At 45.1% G+C, this 25,143-nt stretch overlaps 1 protein-coding gene across 2 annotated transcripts in view; it reads left to right on the forward strand.

Moving 5' to 3' along the window:
- TENM3 (teneurin transmembrane protein 3) overlaps positions 1-25,143 on the forward strand; it is a 1,441,545-nt gene that overhangs the window by 644,602 nt on the left and 771,800 nt on the right. For both annotated transcript variants that reach the window (XM_078677989.1, XM_078677990.1), the window contains exon 5: positions 10,823-11,101. In XM_078677989.1, the coding sequence (XP_078534115.1) occupies positions 10,823-11,101 (279 nt within the window). The remainder of the gene's footprint in view (positions 1-10,822; positions 11,102-25,143) is intronic.

Genomic DNA, 25,143 nt, shown 5'->3' on the forward strand with positions numbered 1-25,143 from the left:
AACCTAGAGCTAACATTAGAGTTAATGGGGCTACATCGTCATTTTTTAATCTTCGTCAGGGCACTCGACAGGGTTGTCCTTTATCTCCACTTTTATTCTTATTATCTATTGATCCTCTTCTTCGATTAATTGACTTACACCCAGATATTAAAGGTTTTTCATTCGGATCTCATTGTATTAAAACTGCTGCTTACGCAGATGATGTTCTTATTTTTTCCGATAATATACCCCTAGCAATACCTGCTATTTCACATACCATTTCCCTCTTCTCATCGGCTTCAGGTTATACCCTAAATAGAGATAAGACGGAAATGTTCCCTCTCAATGCCTACTGTTTCCCTTCGCATATGGGTTCTGCGGGCTTTAAGTGGCAGTCTACACACCTGAAATACTTAGGGATTTACTTTTGTTCTACCCTTTATGCTACTACTGCCTATAATGAATCCCAGACTCTCCTTAAAGTGCGGTGTCTTTTGGACACATGGTCTCCGAAACATATTTCCTGGTGGGGTCGCCTCCAGACTCTCAAAATGATGATCACCCCTATTATAAATGTTGTTTCATCCATGCTTCCGGTTAAGTTATCAGATTCCTTTTTTCGCGAAATTGATGTTTTGACGTCTAAATTTCTATGGAACGACAAACGTGCTAGAATTGCATACAAATTTTTGCGCCGGCCTTGCGATATGGGAGGGTGCAATTTTCCTGACTGGGACAAATACCAAACTGCCTTTTTGGCCTCTCAAGGTGCCTTGTGGTTCTCTCCTCCATCTCCTCATGTTCCTTCTTGGCTGCTCATCGAACAGGAATTAGCATCTCCTTTGCCTATTGCCTCTTTTTGCACCACATCTAATTTGCATATCCTGTTTTCTCGTGCTATAATTATAGATACAATTGCGGCGGTCAGGAAAATAGATAAGAAAATGGCAATTCCTTTACATAAAACTAGGTGGACGTCTATTTGGCGGAACTCTAAATTTAAACTCGACATTTCTCCCGTCCGCATGTCATACTGGGCAACTAAAGGGATCTCTCTTGTTAATCACCTTTATGGCGCTTCTGATGAGCCATTACCTTTTTCCACCTTGGCTACGAAACACTCTTTAACAAATCTTGATTTTTATACTTTTCTTAAAATTAAAGTGGCTCTTGCTAAGGTACGTCTTCATTCTACCTCTTCTACTGTTTCACTTTTTCATATATGGATTAAATCTGGTCACGTTGCCTCCAAGATTTATAAATTTTTATCATCTGCTTCACTACCCGCACAGACGGTTGCTCAGCAAAAATGGTTACACCATTTTGCTCCTGACATTACGGATCATATTTCCTCAGATACTTGGCAACTGATTGGTAAACTCTCTCTTCGCAATAAAATTGCTCCATCTTTAATGCAGTCTAAATTTTTCTCTCTCAATCTCCTTCATTGGACGCCCGTGCGTCTACATTCGCTCAATCTTAAAGATGACAATTTATGTTGGAGCTGTGGATTGTTGCCGGGCGATTTTTAACATATGTTTTTTGGTTGTTCCCTGCTTCAGCCTTTTTGGAACCTCATCCATAAACATCTCTCTCTTATCTTTGGTATTGAGTTCCAACTCTCTTTCCCTTTAATTTTATTGGGACCACTGGCTGCCCCTACTCCTCTCCCCTTGGATCCCATGGAAATACAATTGATGGATCTTCTTTTGACTGTTGCGGTGAAAATTATACTTATGGAGTGGAAATCCTTTTCTTCGATTTCCTATCATACATGGTGGGCGTGGGTTTCCTTTTTGCGCAGCGCTCATGTTTCAATTGATCATGCTCATCTCTCTCCTTCTATCTCTAGTGGGGTTTGGAAAGCTTTGGATGATTATATGGATCTGTCATCAAAAGGGTTGGTTGCTCAGTATCCTTTTTGATTTGTCTGTCTCCGTGGTTTTATATGAGTTTATATGATGGCTTACTCCTGTGGGAATCCTCCTTCTTCCTTCTTCTCTTTTCTTCCTCTATCCTTTTTCACCTTTCCTATTGCTCTTTCTTTCTTTCTTCTTTCTTTTCTTCTATTTCCTCCCCTGTCTCTATTTCAAAATTTGATAGTGATACTTTTGTTTATTGCTTTGATGATAAGTTTTACCTAATCGGTATCTGTATTATATAATACGTTGCCTTTACTTTTATACGCACTTATTTTGTTTACATCTTATTTTTTAGCCCCTGATTGGGTATCTATCTTGATTCAATTGTATCACTTTTGTTGTATTTTGATCCTTATTTTCTTTGACACTTCTTTATAAATAAAATATTTTGAAATCAAAAAAAAAAAAAAGAGAGAGTACTGGATCCAACCCACCGCCAAATGTACCTGGGCATCATCAAAATGTATATCCCCAAAAAAGGTGGGCTTTTCTGAGTGGTCAATGAGAGCATATATAAAAGAAAATGGGCACTGAAGAGACATAATATAAGAGAAAACTGTTGAGAATGCAATCCCCTCACAGTAGTTAAAAAATATGACTGAATCCAATGCAGAACACTCTCAGCGATCCACACTTCTTGAAGCAGGATGGAATTGTTGATGGTGTCATATGCTGTGGAAAAACACAGCCACCACCTCCATCCAAAGTAATCTTCAAGTCGAGGTCTAAATCTGTGCTTGCAGTTAAAACGTGTGCCGAGCTGCATATGTTTTGCTGAGTATGTTTGCACAGAGTAGCTTATTTGAGAACACATGGACTGTGTCTCAGAAGGATGCGAAGACATTGCACATCTTAAAGGAAGTAAGCACACAACACTAATAGACTGGAATTTATTAAATGCATGTGCCTAGCAAAAACGTTTTCAAAATAAATAGTGATGATAAGACCTTGGTGTGTGAGATTTAAATTGGACCGTGTCTCGACCACTCTTTACCACAAAGCTAAGTTTTTACTTAAATGAGGAACTGAGAGTATAAACATATGATTTAATGAGCTTTTGTGCAGAAGTAAGTGGAATAGATGAGCTAAGAAGAAAGGAATGGTAAATGAGGCCTCGAGTTTCCAGTAAGTTGGGTGATGTACACAAACATGTTAAAGTGTGAGTTGTTAGGCTTCTCAATGAAAGGAAGTCTCCTGGAGAAGATAAGAGAACTACGAAGGAATCAACTAGATAGAGTGCAGATCTTTCTTGGACCTGTAGAAAGTCAGGGCAGGGAGTCTGAATTAGGATGTTTCAAAGAGTGGTCAGTTCTAGGCACAGTGAGTATGAGTAGTTAGAGAAAAGGGAAATGGAAGTTTGGGCCAGCCTGCTGGAAATGCGAGAGAATGGAGATTAATTAAGAGCACAATCCTTATGCAAGGTTAGATCTGTAAAGCCCATCCAGTTTTTCTGTTGCCATGCTCGCTGAAGCTGTAACTTTAACGTGGCATCAGATTTACAAATGCTGTAAAATCATTATGCACTTGTTTTATTTTGTTTTCACATGCCGTGCTCGGTCCAAAGAGGAGTAGAGGTGGCTGGCCTTCAAACTTTGATGTTCATATCACTGGAGCCCTTTTCTGGCCCAGTTTAAAGCATAAAACATTATCAGCCTGATTCATCAACGGGACGTTTTGCGTGGCCCTATTAGCGATTCATAGCGATTCGCTATCAGGGACACGCAAAACGGGATTCATGAATATTTTAGAGAAAAGAAAGCGATTCGCACGCGTCCGCAAATACCGGTTGCGACTTGCGAAAATCGCATATTAACCGCTATTTCCGGCAACAACCGTGTCGAAATTGCGAATTCTCTAATAGCGTGATCGTCAATTGCGGGAGCTAAAATAGCGCGAGATCGGGAAAACGGGAAGTCGCATGTCGAGCACAGGGATGACATCACAACCAGGAAGCAGCCAGGGCCCACCCCCATACACCACAGTGAGGCAGACCTCGAGTCAGCAACTGGAAGAGTTCCAGCAAATCTGTGAGGAAAGTACAGAGCAACTACAGTGCAGCAATGTCAGAGGAGCCAGTTCCTGGGCCCAGCAACACCACAGGGTGAAAGAGAAAGCTGAAATTCTCCGAGCAGGAGCTGGAGAATTTAATTGAAGGGGTGGTGGCCAACCACTCCAAACTGTTTGGGAAGGACTCCAGGAGGGTGGCAGAACAGGAAAAACGCAGGATCTGGCAGGGTATAGCGTCGACGGTGAACTCCTTGGGTGTGGCCGACAGGTCACTTGACGAACTGAAAAAACGCTGGTACGACCTCCGAGGTCGTGCCAAAGAGAGGGTGGCAGAGCGCCTTGGAGAATCATCGGGCACAGGAGGGGGAGAACCTACAGTCCCTCCAAACACCCCCATGGAGGACCAGGTAGAGAACACCCTGGAGACAGAGGTGGTCATCGGAGTGACACGTATGGACTCATCCCGCACCACCCAAGACACCCGAGGTAAGTGGCATGCGACAGCGACCCTGTCCCCTATGAATGTCCATGACCTATTAGCCTCCCATATTGTTCCATAGTCATGCCATCGTTCCACATCAGGTAATGCCCTGAAGCATTGTGGGACATGTAGTGTGGCCACAATGTAGATTTACCACAATGCAGCCAGACAGGTTCCAAAGTACGCAAAGCCATAGCCAGTCAGGGAATGTCACCCAGCATGCATGTAGCAACTGCACGTGTGACAGATACATGCAACTAATGAACGTCCACTTCCCCTCACAGGTGGTGCAGACAGCAGCGACAGCGAGAGGCTGCAAATAGATGAGGAGGCACTGGATGAGGAGGAGGTTACGCCACATACACAGCCACCAGCCTCTGCCCCAGCAACTACTCCCGCTGCCAGATCCACCACCAATGTGCCACCAGCCTCTGCCCCAGCAAATACTACCGCTGCCAGATCCACCACCAATGTGCCACCAGCCTCTGCCCCAGCAAATACTACCGCAGCCAGATCCACCACCAGGGTGCCTCCAGCCCCTGCCGAAACAAACAACGCCTGCAGTGACACCACCAGCAGCTGGTGCTTCTACATCAGGGCCCGCGACAGCGCCAACACAGCGGCAACCCACTGTGACAGGCCAGCAGAGCAGGCGTGGCACGCCTCGCCTGCAGACCAATGCACCTAGCAGCAGGAGGGGGAATGGACCGGCGCAGCTGAGAGTGAGCGTGGAAAGGCGCATGCTCCGTATCCATCAGCTGCAAGCACGGCAGCAAGGTGCCATACAGCTACAGCTGTACAACATTGGGCGCAATGTTGCCGGAGTGGGGGACCGGATGGACCGCATGACGGCAGCCATGGAAGGTGTGGGTGAGGGAATGGCTAGCATGACTGCAGCCATGGCAGGTGTGGGGGAGGGTATGGCCCACATTACTGCAGCCATGGAGGCCAGCACTGCTGCTAATACATCGCAGCGCAACGCAGCACGCCGCCGCCACCGGCAGCTATTGACCAGGCTGACCGCCTACACCAGGTCCAATTATATAATTAGCAATGCCACATCCCAGTTGTCGCGGCGGTCCCTTGTGCAGCAGGTGCAGCTCATCCAGTGCTGCGAGGATGTGGCGAGGGTCCTTGAGCACCTGACCAGTGCCGTGACAGCACTACACCGCCCTGCTCTACCTGCCACTGTTGGGGGTGATGATGGCAGTGAGGGGACATCTAGTATGAGCAGCCACTCTGCCTCACACGTAGGGACACTCAGTCGCAGCACCAGGCCCACAGCAGCTGCACGTGGCATGGATGAAGATGAGCCGCAGAGGCGTTTGGGTGGTACGCGCAGGAGGCGCACATGACTTTCTATGACTCAAAGTGGCACAGGCTGAGTATAAGCCTGCCCTGTTCTTTCGCACAGCAGTATGCTGAAATACTGTAAGCAAGGTCAACATAAATAGTTGTATCATTATTGTGAATGAAACAAAATTTTTATTTTAACAGCACACATTGGCGTAGTGTCATTATTGATTTCTGCATGCATTTGTGATTTGTGGGGTGAGGGTGGAGGGTGGATCAGAAATTGTTCAGGGTGATGTGGTTGCGACGTCTGTGGCCTTCAGCAGGATTCTCCCCGTGTGCAAGGCGTGCATGAGCAGGTGGCTGGTCGTCCCCTTCAGATTCACTGCCAGATATGTCGACTGGGATCCTGCGCTTGGTTGCAATGTTATGCAGTATTGCGCAGACAGCCACAATGCGGCAGCACATTGCAGGACTGTAATACATGGCCCCACCTGTCTTGTGCAGTATGCGGAACCTGCTTTTGAGCAACCCAAATGTCCTTTCTATGCAGTTCCGTGTCTGAATGTGCGCAACATTGTAGCGGCGTTGCTGGGGTGTAGCAGGGTTGAGGTATGGGGTGAGGAGGTAATCACGGAGGGCGTAGCCACTGTCACCTGAATGAGAGGAACAGAGGGTGAGTGCCTGTGCTGCGCTGCTACTTCATGGCAATGTGACTTTGTCGACAAAGTGTACTTACCAAGTAGGTGTCCTTCCCCAAAGTCTCCCCTGGCCAGTCGTGTGTGGAGGCCGCTGTGCCGGAATATATAGGAGTCGTGGGTACTCCCTGGGTACTGGGCCACAATGTCTGTGATGTAAGTCTTGGCATTGCAGACCAGCTGTATGTTGAGGGAGTGGTAGTTTTTCCGATTGCGGAACATATACTCCGTGGCAGCTGGTGGGCAGATGGCGACGTGTGTACAGTCTATGCATCCCAGTACATGCGGAAAATGTGCTACATTGTAGAATTGTAGCTTGGTCTGGTGCAATTCCTGTTGGCTGGTGGGAAATTGTATGTATCGGTGTAGCTGGGTCAGCATTGCGTCAACAAAAGTCTTGAGGCAGCGTGACATGGTGGGCTGGGATATCCCCCCAGCAGCCGCTACTATCCCCTGGAAGCTCCCAGAGGCCAGGAGGTGCAGGCTACACAATACCTGCACATGTGTAGGCACCGCATTGGTACGCCTTGTTGGGTGCTGAATCAGGGGGTCAAGGTCTTGTATGAGCTGGATGATCATTTCCCCATTTAGCCTGTATTTAGCATATATCTGCTCTCTTGTCTGGCCCAGCAAGGTCACCCGCTGGCGGAATATCCTCTCCTGGATCTGGCGTCTCCTCCGTGCTGCTCGCTGTAGCCTTCGGCGCCTCACGACCATGTACATTCCCGGCATTGTGGAACTCCGAATGCAGCTGCTGAATGTCCTTATGTGTGATTGGTCAACCCTGAACCGGTTAATGATTGGCCAACAGTTTTTTGAAAAAAAAATTCCCATGGCTTTTATGGTTACCACCTGCTTTGAGTTGTCCTTAAATAGCGCCGCGCAAACAGCGAAATTCGGATTTTTCTCTATTTGCGGTAGTTCATGAATACCGATTGCGATTGTTTAGCGAATTCGCTATTTTTTTCCCATAATCCGTGGATAGTCGCATTTTCCGATTCGCTAGCGGGATTGTGCGATTATTATTGCGAATTCGCTATTATGTGTTTGCGATTTAATAATGAATGCCGATTTTCGACATTGCGCCCGCAATTGCATTTTCACAGCTATTGCGGGCGCAATTTTGCTTGATGAATCAGGCTGCAACTCTTTAGTAAATAAGCTAAGAACTGCCGATTAATTAAGTCGTCCAGGTAGCTGCAGCTGTTGTCCACGTATTTGCTAACCTTTTTCCTTCTCTTGCACCAAGAGACACTAATAGAGTGAAAAGATAGATAGATGACTTACTTTAGGAAAAAGTATGAAGGCACAGCTCTTTAAGGAACGCTACATCACAATGCAGTTCCAATCCAGTTACCTCTCCTATCATTTTCACCCAGTACAGCGAGCTGCTGAAGTTTTGGCTAGGTTTGCGCTATGCAAATACCACTTACATACATACTGACGGATAGTGACAGATGGATGACGGCATATAAATAAACAGACACAGGCAGACAGACACACAGACATGGATTGATGGATAGACAGACGGATGGATGGATGGATGGATGGATGGATAGATAGATAGATAGATAGATAGATAGATAGATAGATAGATAGATAGATAGATAGATAGATAGATAGATAGATAGATAGTGCCATTCCACCGGGAGAGACATTGATCAACCTAAAAATGTCATGACAAAAGCAGATGTTTTACATGGAGCAGTTTTGATACCATGACCTATTAAGACTAAGAAAAGAACACTTGCTTCAGAAAATAAACCTGAATTTGAAGGGAGATCGTTGCCAGGGTGGTGATTGAAGTGCAGATGGATACAGAAACGTGCACTCCCAGTGCATGGAGGGATTGATTACATGCAGATTTGTTTCCAACGGGAGGAAATGGATAGAAGAAAATTGTATGGGACACATGCAAACACGTCCCTCACATTTATAAAGCAGTATGTGCACTCATCACTGTGCAATCGGCGGTGGTGATTGCATTTTTCATTATCCTCTACTCATGCATACAGGGGAAATAGGAGCATTTATAGCTTTCCATCTCATGGATGCATTTTTAAGCATACGAATAAGACATTTCACATTCATAAGAGAAATGTTTATTGCAAACCAGATCTTGTTGATGTGTCACTTCTGCAAGAATAGAGTCTGTGTAAACATTAAAGGCCTCTCTGGACGATGAGGAACAATAACATGGTTACGGGAGAGGTCCGTGGTTCCCTGGTTATCTCCCCTTTCTCATTCCCTCTTCTCCAACATTGAGACTGAGACCCAAAAACATGGTGTGTGTGAGCGGCACTTACATTTCTTGTAGGTGTTCACACTTCCACTCACAGAAAATGTAGCTTCTGTATGTAGTAGACTGTATTGCTGTGAATCTGCACCCGATTCTTACACAATTCTACACTATTGTTGCTGTTGTGTGCCTATGTATATTTTCAATCTTTATAAATTGCAAATATTTTAAGGTGTTTCTGTTTGCTTGAATGAGTCGTGGAAAGATGCTCCAATCGCTTTACAACACGTTGCAGGAATTGATTGTTTTTGGCGCCAGATCACAATAATTTGGTACACGGCTATGTTCTGCACTGGGGGCACCTATATGTAGTGCACTGGGTGTGAAACATGACGGCTTGAGATTACAGGAAAAAATGCACGCTCACGTGCAGGCGTAAACTGTCAATGTGTCCCTGGACTGGCGAGAGCATACCAAAGAGAGAGAGAGAGTTTCAAAGAACCAAGCGCTTTTACATGAGAACCACACGTTACACTTGCATGTCTCGCATAGGAGTGAACCTGGTTTCCCAGTTCCAAAGCCGCCTTCTGTAGCCACTGGGCCACATCTCCTCTCTTGGGGCATGAACTCAGTGTGCGTCATTTACTATGTGCAGCACAATCAGTGCACATACTGACTGGCATCGTTCTTGCCTTAGCTCCACCAGTTGTAATCTGGCCCAGGTGCAGTAACAAAGGCATTCCCTTATGTACATGACATGCCCCCAGGCACTGAGGGAAATGTCTCCTTGGGTTCTTTTGGGTGAAGGTTGAGCACATACACATTCCATAGTACCAAAGAGTTCTTGCAAGCATCTGCAGCCTCTCGTGCAATCCATAGTGTTTCAGGAGTTCCAACAAGTGGGGGCTAAGACACATTGCGTCCCCTGGACACTCAGTATAATACGGCGAGATTACTCCTACTGCTATCCTTAGATTCATTTGTTTCATACATTTTGTATGTTTTTTGGGCGCCCTGGTTTTACATTTACATTTTTTTCTTTTGAAAATGCCATTTCTTGACTGCAATGGAGGTAGCACAAGCATGGTGTTTTTCTGAAGTTTCTTTTCGAACGTTGGATCATAGACAGCCGAAAGTGCTGCCAGGGACTCTTGTGTAATTACATATATATGTTTGCTTATTACATACACTACCACCACTCCAGGAAACCCGGTGTGCTCTGAAATTATTTAGGTGGGGATGGGTATCAATGGGACTTTTTTTTTACTTTGAATAAACTTGTCTCCAAGCACACTGACTTGCTACTGCACACACACATTTACTACAAACACTTTTCTTGAGTGCTTCTTAGACGAGAGATCACTAGGTTGACAAGTACAATATTACATTTCAGCTTCAGAAAGTAAGTTTGTCCAATTTACTAAATATGAATATGTTCAGACAGCTCTATGGCTAGTGCAGACAACATTCTGCTAGTCATGTCTTGAACAACTGTGAGGATTTAATAACAGCACATAATTAACAGACCTCCAACAAAGTCTGAGACATTGCCCTGTTTAAAAATAAGACAGTTTGACAAAATATAATTCACATAAAAGTAAATCTCACATTTTAATTTTGAAGGTAAAAACTCTTGAAACCGACAGATTAGCAAATTGTAATTTAAAGCATACCAGTCGGGCAAAATAAAGATCATATTTTAATGAATAGGTCGTGCAAATCTAGGGGAAATCTGTCACTTTTCCCCTGAGTTAATTTACCTGTCAATAGCTTCATCTGGAGGGAATGCCTTTTCTCATTCACTCAGAGATGTTTATGATTAAACAAAACCTGCTTGTAGCTTTGCCGCCTAATGTGGCAGTACCTGGCTTGCTTTTCACACTTTGGAGCTGTCAGTTCTAAGTAATCCTTCTCGTCATTTGAATAGGCCTGGCTCAGTTTACTCCAGTATTGGGTTTCCGTGCCACCTGAGAGCAGTCCTTAACTACTTGAATGGTTTACAAAACACCGCTCAGGTGCAAGAATGCAGAAAGCACTCCACTAAGTGCTTGAGACAAAAGGACCCACTTGTCCATAACACAAGCCATGCTTAAGAAAAAACACCTCTAGTGACACCGGAGACACCTGTACAGCTAAAATGTGTTGACACTGCAGCTCTGCGAAATATTCTCACCTCGCGTTCCTTCTTTTCTTCCCCAACCAGGACAGAATTTCACCCTCAGGCAGTTAGGAGTTTGCGAACCTGCAACCCGCCGAGGACTGGCATTTTGTGCAGAAATGGGGCTCCCCCACAGAGGCTATTCCATCAGTGCTGGCTCGGACGCGGACACCGAAAATGAAGGAGTCATGTCCCCGGAACATGCCATGAGACTGTGGGGTAGGGGGGTCAAATCCGGCCGCAGTTCCTGCCTCTCCAGCCGCTCCAACTCCGCCCTCACCCTGACGGACACCGAGCACGAGAACAAGTCCGACAGCGAGAATGGTAAGTCCCATGTTGTTGTGTGTGTGTCGTTGGTCGGCTGCCATTGTCTGCTCGCCCGTTTGCAAAATCATTATTTTTTTGTGTGTTTATTTTTTAAACTGTATGGAAATGACCTTGGACAATGTTGCCTTCCTCCTATAAAAACTTCATTATTCAGAACTCGTATAAATTATGCAAACAGGCTGTGTGATGTTTAGCTTAAACTTTAAAGAAGAGTTTAATCACAATAAAAGCTGTGTTTTGATGTCGGCTTTGATGGCAAAGAAGGGATCTTGTAGTAAAAGTTAAGAGGCATCAATGGCTGTTGTGAGATTTGATGAGATTTTGATGGCTCCGGCGTGGCGGCGGCATAAACAACGCACGCCAGCCCTGGACCATGTCACCTGTTATCCTCGGCGGAGTTGCAGAGTAAGTGCTGATAAAGTCTATCCCCGGGGCCAGCTTGCAATCAAAGATGTCTTTGTAAATCCCTCTTGAAGACATTTCAAAGACATAGAGGAATCTTAGGCTGGATGAGGCAGCACACAGAATAGTTTATGAACAGAGCCCATGTGATTGAAGAACAAATTTGATCATACTTTAAACTCTCTGGTTGACGAGGGCAGTCAAAATCATGATAAAAAGGGGAGGGTGGCCCTTTGATGTGCATTGGGGACCAGCTTATTGGGCAATTAAAATCCACAAACGCAGATCTCACTTCTAAACAGTAGCTGGAGGAAAGAAATGGCTTTATACGTTGCGTTTCTTTAGTTGTTGTGTTAATAGAGAGCTGCATAGACACCTCGGAGCATTAGAAATGATGCTTAATTATTTTAAAATGTACTGCAAGCATGCTTTTCTTTGTCATGGAACTATGAATTTTGCCTACTAATAGAATATATTTAACTGGATAACGGTTCCTAAGTATATATATATATTTATATACTAGCGTAGCAAAACTCATCCCTGTGTTTTCCTCAATTTTAGCCCCATGTAGTCGGGGTAAGTTATCTTCCTGGTCCACCGTACAGCTCAAATCCTTCAGCCTGTTGGGTCTTTGCCAAAGATAGACGCTGACAGCTGAATCCAGGCCAGCAGTGTTGCCTTGTATTGTTGCTGTCCCCATCAAACCTGTGGTATTTATAGTTCTTAAAATGTTTGACATAGACTCAACTGCTGGACGTAGCATAGGGTTAATTAACCTGGATGTTCCACTTTCATTTTCTGTTTTTGTTTGTAAATTCTCTGTTAATACATTTGCCTATGGAAAAATACAATAATCTCCCTGAGACAATCATACTTTTGTTTTTAAAGGAAGTCAAGGGGGTATAGTCACAAACAATTAGAGTTCAGTGGCTATGTTAAGTAAGATGCGAGAAGGGGCAGGAAGAGTTATAAAGGGTGCCTACAAAGAGTTTCATGGTGTCATTATGTAAACTTGTTTATATCACACACTATAAGCTCTCAGCACTAATGTAATGCTACAATTGTCTGTTGAAAGAAACCACGATAAGAGACTTGCTGGTGAGAGTAGTATCTTTGTTGTTTTAGGTCTAGGTCCCATATATTGTCAGAAGTGTGGGACTGATTGTTCAGTTTATAAATGATTTTTTCCTAGGTCGCAGTCGAAGCGATGGTTCAATCCATTCCTGATAGGTCGGAGGTGTTCTGGATTTCCAATGTCTCAATATACTTCGCATTACTGCTGCTAGAGCTGTGTTCAACCATTTTTTCTTGTGATTGCTCATATCTTTCACCTCAGCAGTTTCATGAAGAATTGCAAGTTCAATCAAGGGGATTATGGTTATTCCGCTTGTTGATCGTTGGTGTACCCAAAATTACCCTCAGTAAGTCAGCAGGACAAGGCAGATCCATAGAATGATCAGTGTATCCCCTAAAGGATGATCTCATTTCCAACATCGAGGGTCAGGAGACACACTGGCTCTGTGTAGCCTAAGAGAGAACCAATGCCCATCATGAAGGATTCTAAAGGAACTAAACTCAAGACATGCTTCTCTTAATCCTCTGTCATGTGCTCGGAGGAGTTCGGTCCAGTCTTTCTCCCTATATGTTTTTTTACAGGTTAACCTGCCATCGAGAGGGCAGTAGTTTCCTGGTTGGCTGGAAGATACATTTTCTGTGAATGACTCGTAAAGGCCAGGCATCACTTTCTTGTAGCCTCCTCATTGCTCTAGATATATATGATACGCAGACTCAGTGCGACTGGTAACGCCATTGTTCAGTCTGAAGAACTGGCAATGTTGAATTTGCTAATATCTCCAATGTTGCGATTTGCCAAGTTCCGTGTTGTTCTTTATGACTATGCACCCATATTATGAAATAATTCATTAGAACTGAGTTAGTTTGCTCACCAGGATCTGTCATTTGATTGTGGTAAATCACCTGCACACCAGTCACATTCCATTCTATACTTTGCTCAATCTCTACCCCGTCCAGGTTTTCATTGTCCTCACATAGATGATAGGCTAATTGAGAGAGGATTTGCACGTCATGGTGGAGTTTGAGCGTTGTCAGTCTCAGCAGTAGCAGTAGCATGGAGTTTGTAAACGGCTATTTCAGACATATTTACCAGATGTAGCACTTGGTTTTAGCTTCAGTACTGCATACTTGTATGAAAGGTACTCCTTGGGGTATCATGCCAAAGATCTATTTGAATCTCAAGAGGATCGTCATTTTAAACATTTGTGTCCTACTCCATCGGGGTAATTGCAGATTGACCGGGTCTGGTGGCTTAGTGGACTAATGCATCCACTGTAGGGGACTGCGTTTGACCTCATGGTCACAGGTTCGAACCCCAGTGTGTCCACTCAGCCTTTCATCCTCTGAAGTCGATAAACTGAGTACCATTGAGTTGGGTACCAATACACATTTGTTAATCAACACCAAAATAACCTTTGCGGTGAATGTGCACTTTACAAATACAAATTATGTTCTTGTTATGTGGACCACTATATCACTGGACCGTTGTTTCTTCAGTGATCTGATTTAAGCTGTAATCATTCCCTTTGCATGTCCACAAATGAGAATGTCTGACGATGTGCATTTGATTGTGTCCTCTACCAGGAAGTGGATGGATGTGTATTTGGACATGGGTATAGCCACGTTTCCAATAGATAATAATAATCTAGGAGGTCACAAAGCCATCCTCTGTTGTCATTGTTGCTACCTTCTGGAAGGCTGGACCAGTCAACGATAGGATCTATTATCAAATCCAATTGCCTCCAATTATCATTGGAAAGAGGCCATATTCAGCCAATGGTCTACTTAAGAAGGAGAAGAAATCTAGTGTCAAGTCATTAGGGGCATAGATGGACCACAGGAGGCTATGGGCCTGTATCCTCAGCTTGACAAACTTGTCGCTGCCATTTGGATCCTTCCAGGATTTCCAGATTTTGACTGGGATGTTTTAGTAGCTGACAATGGCCACTCCAATTTTCAGAAACAGCAGATGCTATTGGTAGTGAGTGTCATTTTCATGAGTCAATCGAGGGGCAGTCGAGACATGTCACCGTCAGTCTAGTGATCATTTTCCAGACTCATCTTGGGATTTGTGAGTTTCATGTAATATTACTTTGTCTACTCTTTTGACAGCCAGGTTATCAAGCATTTTCTTCAGTTGACGTAGTCCTTAAGTCCGTTTATGTTAAGTGAATAAAAAGAGAATTCTTGCAGTTGTGTCATAGCATGTACGTTAATTCAAATATGGGTGTCAGAAGATGTATTAGGAGGAGGGATGCTTGGGGAGTGAGGGTTATTAGATATTTGTTCTTCTGACACGCCTCCAACCCCCAGTTCAACAAGCATTGGCAAAACCAATAGGTCTTGCCTATGCAAGGGCATTGGCTTTGCCAATATGATAAAGCCATGTTGCACACCAGCATGGCTACTGTTCAGCATGGCTAAAGGTTAGGGGGGTAAAAAAGAGTGGCGTGGAGTGTCATAAAGTGGAATAGAATGGAGTGTTATGAAGTCGCATAGAGTGCTGTAGAATTGAGTGAAGTCGATTGTCATGGGGTGGCATTGAGTGTCATGTAGGGAGTAGAATGTTGTAGAGCTGAGTGGAATAGAGTGTGTTGGAATGTTGTAGAGTAGAGTGGAGTGGTGTGGAGTAGAATAGGGTGGAGTAAAGTGGCAGGTGGCATAGAGGGAGTTGCGTAGACCGTTGTAGTGTGGAGTAGGGTTTCATGGAGTAGAGCATCATAGAGTGCAGTGTTGTAGAGTATAGTGTCATAGAGTGGCCTAGAGTGAAGTGGAGTAAAGTACGGTGCTGCAGAGTAGATTGGCATAAAGTGTATTGGTGTAGATTGCATTGACTCAGAGTGCTGTGTTGTAGAATAGAGTGCAGTGGCATAGAGCATAGTGGTGCAGAATAGAGTGCATTGGCATTGAGTACAATGGCGTAGAGTAGATTGTTTCCGAGTAGAGTGAAGTTGAGTGATTCAGGGTAGGTGGGGTGGTGCAAGGTAGAGTGAAGTGTGCAGGGTAGAGTAGAGTGGCATAGAGAGTCATGGCAACTTCCGTTTTGAGTTTGAAAAAGGTCTATAGCTAAGTAAAAAGATAACACTGGATAGACTAAGAAGATAACCTAAACAATAATGGAAGAAGCCCACATGGAAAAGACTAATCACCAAATTAATAGAAAAATTCTTACATTTTATTATGAGTCAATATTTTTTTATACTTTGTTAAATTTCATACTGTTACATTTTCAGAGAATAAACGATTATAAATACAATGGCAGCATAGAAATTCATTAAAAACATAACAGACATAGACATGGCATTAGACAAGAAAGACGATGGAAGCAAAGCGATAGATAAGGACTATGCACGTTTCGGCTTGTCAGCCTTCATCAGGTGACCGTCTATTGCAAGACAAGAGACACAAATAAAAGAAAAAGGAGAAAGCAGCCAGTCATCAATGGTAATAGCTCCAATTTGTAGATGCAGAGTAGAGTGGCGCAGAGTAATGGTGCTGAGTAGAGTGGTGCAGCTAGCAGTGGGATAGAGTACAGTGATGTAGAGTAGAACAGAGTGGCATAGAGTACAGTGATGTAAAGTGCAATGGTGAAGAGTTGCTTAGCATGCAGTGGCATAGAGTGCAGTGGTGCAGAGTAGAGTGATGTTGTGTTCAGTGGCAGAGGGTAGAGCCTTGCAGAATAGAGTGTCATAGAGTACATTGGTACAGAGTAGAACAGAGTGGTGTAGAGTGAAGTGATACAGAGTGGAGTGAGCAAAAGACACATAATTGATGGATGGAATGCAGAACAAATCAAAACATTCCCCCCCCAGTCAAGAGATCTGGGTTACAACCATCATTCCTTTGCTCACCATGCCACCTCAGTTTAGACCTGGCCATATGCAAATCAGTCTTGACCCTGTGCCTCATGGGAACAGTATAGCCCGAACTGCCAAGCCAGGTCTCTCTGGACCGGAAACAAACATCCTAGGACCGGTTTCGGGGTTCCACCCCTCTTCAGCCCGGATAGCTTGATTCCAGTGGCACAGTGAGTCCAAGACCCACGTCTGGGCGCACCTAGGGCGAGAAAGCAAAAGACACACAATTGATGGACAGAATGCAGAACAAATCAAAACATTCACCCCCAGTCAAGAAATCTGGGTTAAAACCATCATTCTTTTGCTCACCATGCCCCCCAGTTTAGACCTGGCCGTATGCAACTCAGTCTTGACCCTGTGCCTCACGTGAACAGTCCAGCCCAACTGCCAAGCCAAGTCCTCCCTGGACCGGAAACATGCTAGGACCGGTTTCGGGGTCAAGACTGATTTGCATATGGCTGAGTCCAAACTAGAATGCCATGGTGAGCAGAAAAAACATGGATTTAGGCCTAGATCTCTGTACTGGAGTGAATGCATGACATTGTTCTGCATTCTGTCCATCAATAGTTCTTTTTGCATTTGTCACCCCAAGTGGGACAGGTATGCTCAGATGTAAAGTCCACATTTGTAAAGTCCACATTTGTAAAGCGCACAATCACCCGTAAGGGTCTCTAGGCGCTGGGGGCCGTCGGGGAGATTAAGCGAGCTATTGCCCAGAGTCACATGGTGCTGGGCTAACCTGCCGCCGGAGCCGGGGATCGAACCGTGGTCCCCAGATTCCAGCGTCAGTCGCCCTGGCCGCGGCGCCACACCTCTTCCCTAGATGTGGGTCCCGTGCTCTCCATGCACTGGAATCTAGCTATCCTGGCTGAAGAGGAGTGAAATCCCGAAACCGGTCCTAGAATGCTTGTTTCCTGTCCAGGGAGGACCTGGCCTGGCAGTTCGGGCTGGACTGTTCCCATTGGGGGCAGGGTCAAGACTGATTTGCATATGGCTGGGTCCAAACTGGAATGGCATGGTGAGCAAAAAAACGATGGGTTTAGGCCCAGACCTCTGTACTGGGGTGAATGCATGACATAGTTCTGCATTCTGTCCATCAATAGTTCTTTTTACAGAGTGGAGTGAAGGAGAGTGTAGTGGCATAGAGTGCAGGAGAGTAGCGTAGAGTTGTATGGTGCAGAGTAGAGTGCAGTGGTGCAGAGTATAATGGCGCAGAGTAATGGTGCTGAGTATAGTGATGCAGCTAGCAGTGGGATAGAGTGCAGTGGTGTAGAGTAGAACAGAGTGGCTTAGAGTACAGTGATGTAAAGTGCAATGGTGAAGAGTTGCATAACATGCAGTGGCATAGAGTGCAGTGGTGCAGAGTAGAATGATGTTGTGTTCAGTGGCAGAGGTTAGAGTCTTGCAGGATAGAGTGTCATAGGGTACATTGGTGCAGAGTAGAACAGAGTGGTGTAGAGTACAGTGACACAGAGTGCAATGGTGTAGAGTGGTGTAGCATGCACTGGCATAGTGTGCCGTGGTGCAGAGTGGCATGAGTGGCTGAGAGTGCAGTCTTGCAGAGTAGAGTGGTTAAGTGCAGTGGTGTGGAGTAGAATGCCAGAGTAGAGTGGTGCAGAATAGAGCGGATCAGAGTGAAATAGAGGGGAGTATAGTGTTGCATAGTAGAGTATAGTGGTGTAGAGTGCAGTGGTGCAGAGTAGTCGCCATAGAGTGCAGTGGTTTAGAGTAGCGTGGCATAAAGCGCAGTGGCCTAGAGTAAAGTGGTGCAGAGTAGAGTGGTGCAGCATAGAGTGCAGTGGCATAGAGTGGCACAGAGTGCTGTAGTGCGGCATAGAATGCAGTGGCATAGAACAGTGGACTGTTTCAGAGTAGAGTGAAGTGGTGTAGAGTGCAATGGTGCATAGTAGAGTGCATAAGCATTGAATAGTGGCACAAAGCGAAGTGGAATAGAGTGACATAGAGTGATGTAGAGTGCAGTGGCATAGAGTAGAGTGGTGCAGGATACAGTGCAGTGGCATAGAGTGCAATGTTGCAGAGTACAGTAGAGAGGCATATAGAAAAGTGGCATGGAGTGACCCACCAGATGCCAGCAGTGCTAAAGCCAGCCCTGGTGGTAGGCCATTGTTGTTTACTGAAACATGTTCACCTATTTCATTGTTGAAAACACATGCATCCACCAAATAGTATAAAAACTTTGTTTTGAAACAAGCAGGCTGTTTAAGGCTGTATTGTAAATATTGTAGTTTGTTTCCAGGCTCCTATTTGTAGTGTTCTGGAAAGCAGTGATCCATGTTGTCTAGGTTTTTATGGCAAGGTGCTACTGCACGTGTTGCACATTTTGAGGCTATTGCTCATTAAATGTAGTTGTGTAGGTTACACTTTTTGGCTTGCAAATGTGTGCTATTGTTAAAAAGGTTTAGTACTCTGACTTGCTGATTGTAAACAGAAAGGTCCTTAGACATTCACTTGAGGGTTACATTAAGGAAAAGCCAACATTACTTTGATAGAAGAACCGCAACAGCAATATTTGTTGCCATAAAATGTGCATGCAACTCCAACCCGGAGGCCTATTTTAAGGGCAATGTTGCTGCATTGTAAACTGGAGCACAGGAGGGGAACGAGCGGGCTCCATGCATTCCTTTTGCTTTCCTATAAACGCTTTCACTTTGAAGTCACAGAAAGGAAAGTGAACACAAAGCTCCTTTGGATAATAGAGCCTGACATTTGACCTTTGTGTTTAAATGCACAGTAAATGTGAAAAGATAAGGACAACATTTGAAGGACTGTTTACAGACAGTGAGATCTCAGAAGGATACAGTAAACAAGGTTTGGGCAAGGGAAGGGACAATCCAAAGCGGGACAGCCTAAAACAAATAGAGCCAGCAAATAGAAAGCAAGGATGTAAATTACAAACAACAAAGCCAATGGTAAGCAATGGGCATGATACATTCCCAGGGAAGCTTTTTGAATGTCCCTAAGATGACTTCAGCAAACCATACAGCTGCACTCTCTGGTAGGCTTTGACCTAAAAAGGGGACTGAAGTTCTGTTTCATTGGTGATGTTCAGCAGTATCACTTGGGGACATACATCCACGTGTAGTGGGAAGCGGTGGGGCTTGGAGTATACTTCAGTTTCAGAGTGGTAAGATATCAGGTGATCAGGGTTTCAATTTCAATGTAATTTGTCCCTGTCTGTTATAGATAACTTATATGGACCCTTGCCACTGACTCTGTCTGTTTATAGGGCCATAAGACTCTGACAGTTTTGATTCCTGAGGACAACCACATGATAGGTTAGCTGAGGTGTTAAAATCTGTTTGTGGGTCTTCAAGGACAACTTCCATTTATGTATCATTCAAGGTTTCTATGTAAGATTCTAGGGGCCCGATGTAGGTAATCCCAGATTACCAATTCCTAAATACCGAATCATACCGATTCGGTATTTAAGAACTGGCAATCGGGATTTAGGTATTTTTACCGATTCAATTACCGAATCGGTAAAAATCGGTAATTACCTAATCGGTATTTACAGATTCGGTATTTGCCATTTATTCCTATGGGCCTTGAAGCCCATTGGAATCAATGGCAATTACCGAATCGGTAAATACCGATTCGGTAAAATACCGACTATACAAGGGGAACAGGGTGTCACTTTGACACCCTGTTGCACCCCAGATTCTGGCTTGTGTGCAATGTGACACACATAAATGCCCTTAGGCCATGTATGTGTGCCACATGGTACCGGTGTACATGCACAGATGTGCATGTACACAGAAATTCATAATTTACCACCAAATATTATTTGGTGGTAAATTATGAATCGGTAATGGCCTGTGGCACTGTTTAACCACTTGGCTGCTAAGGGTGTTCGATGAGCTCCATTGACTTTCCATTGAAATCAATGGAAAGTCCATGACGAGTTACCCTTGTCATTAGCGCTGAAGGGGTTAAAGTGCCACCTACATCTTGATTTACCGATTCGGTAACTTTATCGATTCGGTAAATTTACCGAATCGGTACAATTCAGGCCACCTACATGTCCAATCCCAAATACCGGTCGGTAACGGCCGAAATCGGCCGTTACCGACCGGTATTTGGCGACCTACATCGGGTCCCTGGTCTTGTAGTTCATGAAATTATCTGGTTGTGTCGCCAGTGGTTATCAATGTAGGTGCAGGTTCAAGGAGGCCATATCTCCTGCCTTTTCAGTTGAAGGGTGGTTGCAGAGCCAGGAGTTTTACCCATATTACGCTGGCTTCTACAGAGAAATAGGGTGAGAAATACATTTTATTGCCCTTATATTGATTGTCATGCTTTCTTGTTTTTTGAAGAATTTGTGGTAATTGATAATGTTGTAATAGGCATATGGGGATGGATCTTGAGGTATTCACCCCATGCATAGCATCTAGTGAGAAGCCACTGTACCCTCTGAATCTCTAGGGAATGCTGAAGTGTAATACCCAATAAGGATTGCAGGAGAATGGAGAAGAGCTGTGGCAGGTTATCGTTTTCCTGTAATTCTGGGACGCCATATAGCGTGTGTAGTCTCTGCGGCTAGGATCTTAGAACTCTACTACCTTCTTTCACAAGTTCAAAGTTCCTCCCAAGTGGGAGTTTCTTCCAGCTTTTGTTCCAGTGCTGTGATTCTGGTCTCTACCAAAGTAAGTTGGGCTATGAAGGAGGACATTTGCGTATGTATGAATTTCAGCTCTTACTTTGTAGGTTTGTAGGATTATTGTTGTTGTACATGCGTTTGTAGGAATATTTGTATTTGTAGGATGCTGGTTTTTATGTCTTTAAGCTCTCGCATAGGCGCTTCAAGAGTGCTCTCCAATATATATGCAGATACCGGTGGTGCAATAGTCTCTTTTATCTTCCCTCCAGTTTGCCCCTCAGAAAATAGAAGCTGTCTGGATGTTTTGGACTTGGACATGGACATAAGAGGATGGGTCCACATAGCCACAGAGAGGAAGAGTCTAATCTTTTTATTCAGTCAGCTTGAATGCATTCAGTAGTTGGTCTAGATGGTGGTTTTCAGCAGTCAAACGTATTATGAAATGAATGTTCAGCTTTTCCTCTGTTGTATTCTCTTTTTCTAAAATTGGACATAGAGTTACAATGTTTGTCTCTTCAGTGGAGTCATCCAAAATGGATAACATTAATCTCCATAAGTGGAAACTTTGTCAATATTCTCTTGTTGTTCTCCGAATTCTCTATCAGTAAGACGCAAATGTCTAGTGCTGTGAGCAATCATATGGAAGTTCTATCATTCACGGAAGTTAGTATTTACACAAAATATAAAGATGGCGGCCTTCAGGGGTTATATACTCATCATGCACAGTTGGGCCTAATCAAAATTGCCCGTCTTTCTGAAATGTGGGTGGGTTTCAGGGGGAGAATAGAGAGAGGAGAGGCCCTGGGTTGGAAATGGTACACTCTGTTCCACTCTGTCCCTATAGTACCAGAACTCAAGTCAGGTTTATGATTGAAAAGGTGATGTGGTGCGTCTTGGTGGGAGATCCACAGTCACATCATCACCCCATGTCTTCCTTGGTTGTTGAAGCTGTCGGGGATGTGGTGCTGTTTCGGAAGGCCCTGAATGTTTTTCATTACTTGTCTCTGTCTATCTCTGAGGTGAGTCCTCTGTTCAGGCATACAGAATGATGTAGCAGGCAGGAACACCGAGGAATAGGGATGGTGCCACACATCTTCCAGGAAGCAACAGTGATTAAAAGAATGAGCGTGAACTTCAACGCATTATATTTTTACCAGAATAATGGGCAGCTGATGGTTGAGGTGTTCATGATTCTGCCATCTTCTACAAGGCCATATTCTTGCCTCCCTCAATTTCCTTTCTTACATTCCTGGCTTCCTTTGTTATTGTGGTTCTTTCCTGAGCATGTTTGATGTAACTACAGATGTTACATCAAACCCACCAGTTCATTCATCTTCAACTTAATCGGTTTATGGTTACAGTACACAAGGTGGCCAGTGACACATTCCACTATGATGACATCAGTTACATTGAACATTACGCATTCAAGCCTAGGGAGTAGCCGTTGTACACTCTGGGTAGTGTCAGCTCAGGTGGTACAGGCTAGTGGACACTGGGATACTCTTCAATTTGAAGATCAATTATGTAATAGCTCTATTGAAGTTCGTTAAAGGTGGCTTGCTTTAGGTTACAGGAAAGTGCATCCTGCCTTAGCGCACCAGGAAAGAAAATGGCCTGGAACGGGGGCTTTTTTAGGGGAGGTTAGAGTTGGCAAGGTAGTGTTGGATGAGTGACCAGATATGGTGTCCAAGGGTTTAACTCGTATCTACCATTGTATAAGGGGTGAGGTCATGGGCAGGATGAATAATGGAAAGTTAAGGATCATACACTGTGCGAGAGCCATACTAGTAGAAGATAGTCTAGTTGGAAAGGTTAACAAGAGCACATACAATTATCTTTCAAGGGGACGGAAGCTGTTGAGGAGAAACCTAAGGAGTCCTAATTATGAAGGTTTATGTGTTGATCATTATTGAGTGTCGCTGGCTTTCTACTGATGGATGGTATTTAAGATAACTTGTAGTCAATGTGGTGACGCAGAAAAATGCACTTTTTCTATGAAAGTGACTCCTGGCATGTTTGTTGAATGGGAAAAGGAAAAAGTGATTGTTGTTATCCAGTATTTGGGTGTCTTTCATAGATTCACATGCCTGAATCATTCCCCGTCGTCGAGACGGGAGCCTCCGGTAAATAAAAAAGTAATGTCCTATAGACATACATAGAGAAAATAGGCCCAAGGGTCTCCCCTTAGTGGCCTTTCCTTGTCCTTATGTAAAAAGGACCAAACTCTTACAGTCAGCCAATCAGCTCCGACCTCCCTCTAGGACCTCCCTGGGAGGAGCCCCAGTCCCTCAGATTTTCTACCGCACGTTGTGCTAGGGAGTCTCCAGCTTGAGCTCTGCTCAAGATTACTTATATTCATCTAACTTTCTTCAAAAGTGATTCCTCGCTCTCAACCCTTCAAGGATTCTTCACTACACTGTTTGCAGTAAGTGGCTTCTTTCCACAAACTTCTTCCATGTCGGAGTCACAGAAGAAAGCCCTGTTCAGGGCCTACTCTTCCTGTGGGAAGAAGAGGATCCATGTGGATGATAAGCATGAGCTATGCTTGTACTGCCTTTACCCAGATCATGTCTCGGACAAGTGCAGGATCTGTAGGTCTTTCCCTAAAAAGACTGTGAGAGACAGGGAAGGACGCCTTCTCATCTGGCTGGACAGGCTGAAAGACAGAGACAATCTTGAATCTTCTGAGAGCAGTGTTTCCAAAAGCTCAGAAGTCTCTAAAAAGAGGCCTAGGGTATCTTCCCCGGGCCCCTCAGACACTCCTCCTACGAAGACAAAAAAGTCTTCAGAGGCAAGATCTACGTCATCTTCAGTGTCTGTTCAGGCTGATCACACCTTCAAAAGGCCTGCTCCATCGTCTACCAGACAGACCCACAAAACAACCTCTGTCACAACCACTGTGTCGACGACATCAGCGTCATCGCCTTCAGCGTCGACGACGACGACTACTTCCTCAACATCATCAGGTAGACCTGTTTCCTCTATTATATTACTGCAATCGTCGTCGACGACGAAGACCCTGTCGACGACGAGAACCACACCATCGACGACGGCATCGTCATTAACGAGCCCACCGTCGTCGAAGAACTCACAGACGTCAACGAAGACGTCGACGACGAAGACACCGTCGACGGCGGGCTCGCCGTCGACGAAGGTACCGACGACGACAACATCGTCGTCGAAGTCGTCGACGACCAAGGTACAGTCGTCCACGCAGTCGACGACGACACCGTCGACGACGACACCGTCGATGAAGACACCGTCGACGAAGGAACCGTCGACGAAGGAACCGTCGACGAAGGGACCGTCGACGAAGGAACCGTCGACGAAGGAGCCGTCGACGAAGGGACCGTCGACGAAGGGACCGTCGTCGTCGACGACGCCGACGACGAAGGAAGACTCGTCGTCGGAGACGGCATCGGAACCATGGAAAAAATCCGAACTGGTAGAGATGCCGACCCTCATGCCACCGCCGTCGACGACGCACTCGACGTCGACAGGAACACATGCTGCGTCTAGCAAGTCTAGAAAAACGCAAATTACCCCGGAAACCACGTCTCCGAGCAAAGTGGAGATGCAACCACCTCACGACATCTTCCAAAGTGAGGAATCCGAAGAGGATGACCACATGGGTCCAGCTACCTCCATCTCGGACCTCAACGTCAAGTGCCAAAGCACCGATGAGGAGCAGGAGGACCTAACTTTTCAGGAACACTCCATCCACACTAGTGTCCGCACGGAGGTCACCCCCATGATATGCCTACCGGCGACTCTGGTCAATGACCTGCGGTTCCTTGTGCAGGACTACAAGCAAAGATTCCCGGATGCGGACAGTGGTCATCAGACACCGGTAGACCATACACCAGCGTCTGCCCCAAAACGGTCTCAAACTCACCCCCAAACCCACCGTGAGACCCAGCCTCAGGTGAGGGACTCCTCGGACGACGACGAGGAGGAGGAAGAATTGGAGGAAGGAGAGGTCCAGGAAGTCCACTCGGTCCACTCGGACCAGGATGGAGATAACGAGTATGGAGATGATGAGTATGTAGCGCCATCCCCGGCTTCACCTGAACCGCGACAGGCGGATT

Source organism: Lissotriton helveticus, chromosome 2_2 (genome assembly GCF_964261635.1).
Source record: "Lissotriton helveticus chromosome 2_2, aLisHel1.1, whole genome shotgun sequence".
In the NCBI taxonomy this organism is placed as follows: domain Eukaryota; kingdom Metazoa; phylum Chordata; class Amphibia; order Caudata; family Salamandridae; genus Lissotriton; species Lissotriton helveticus.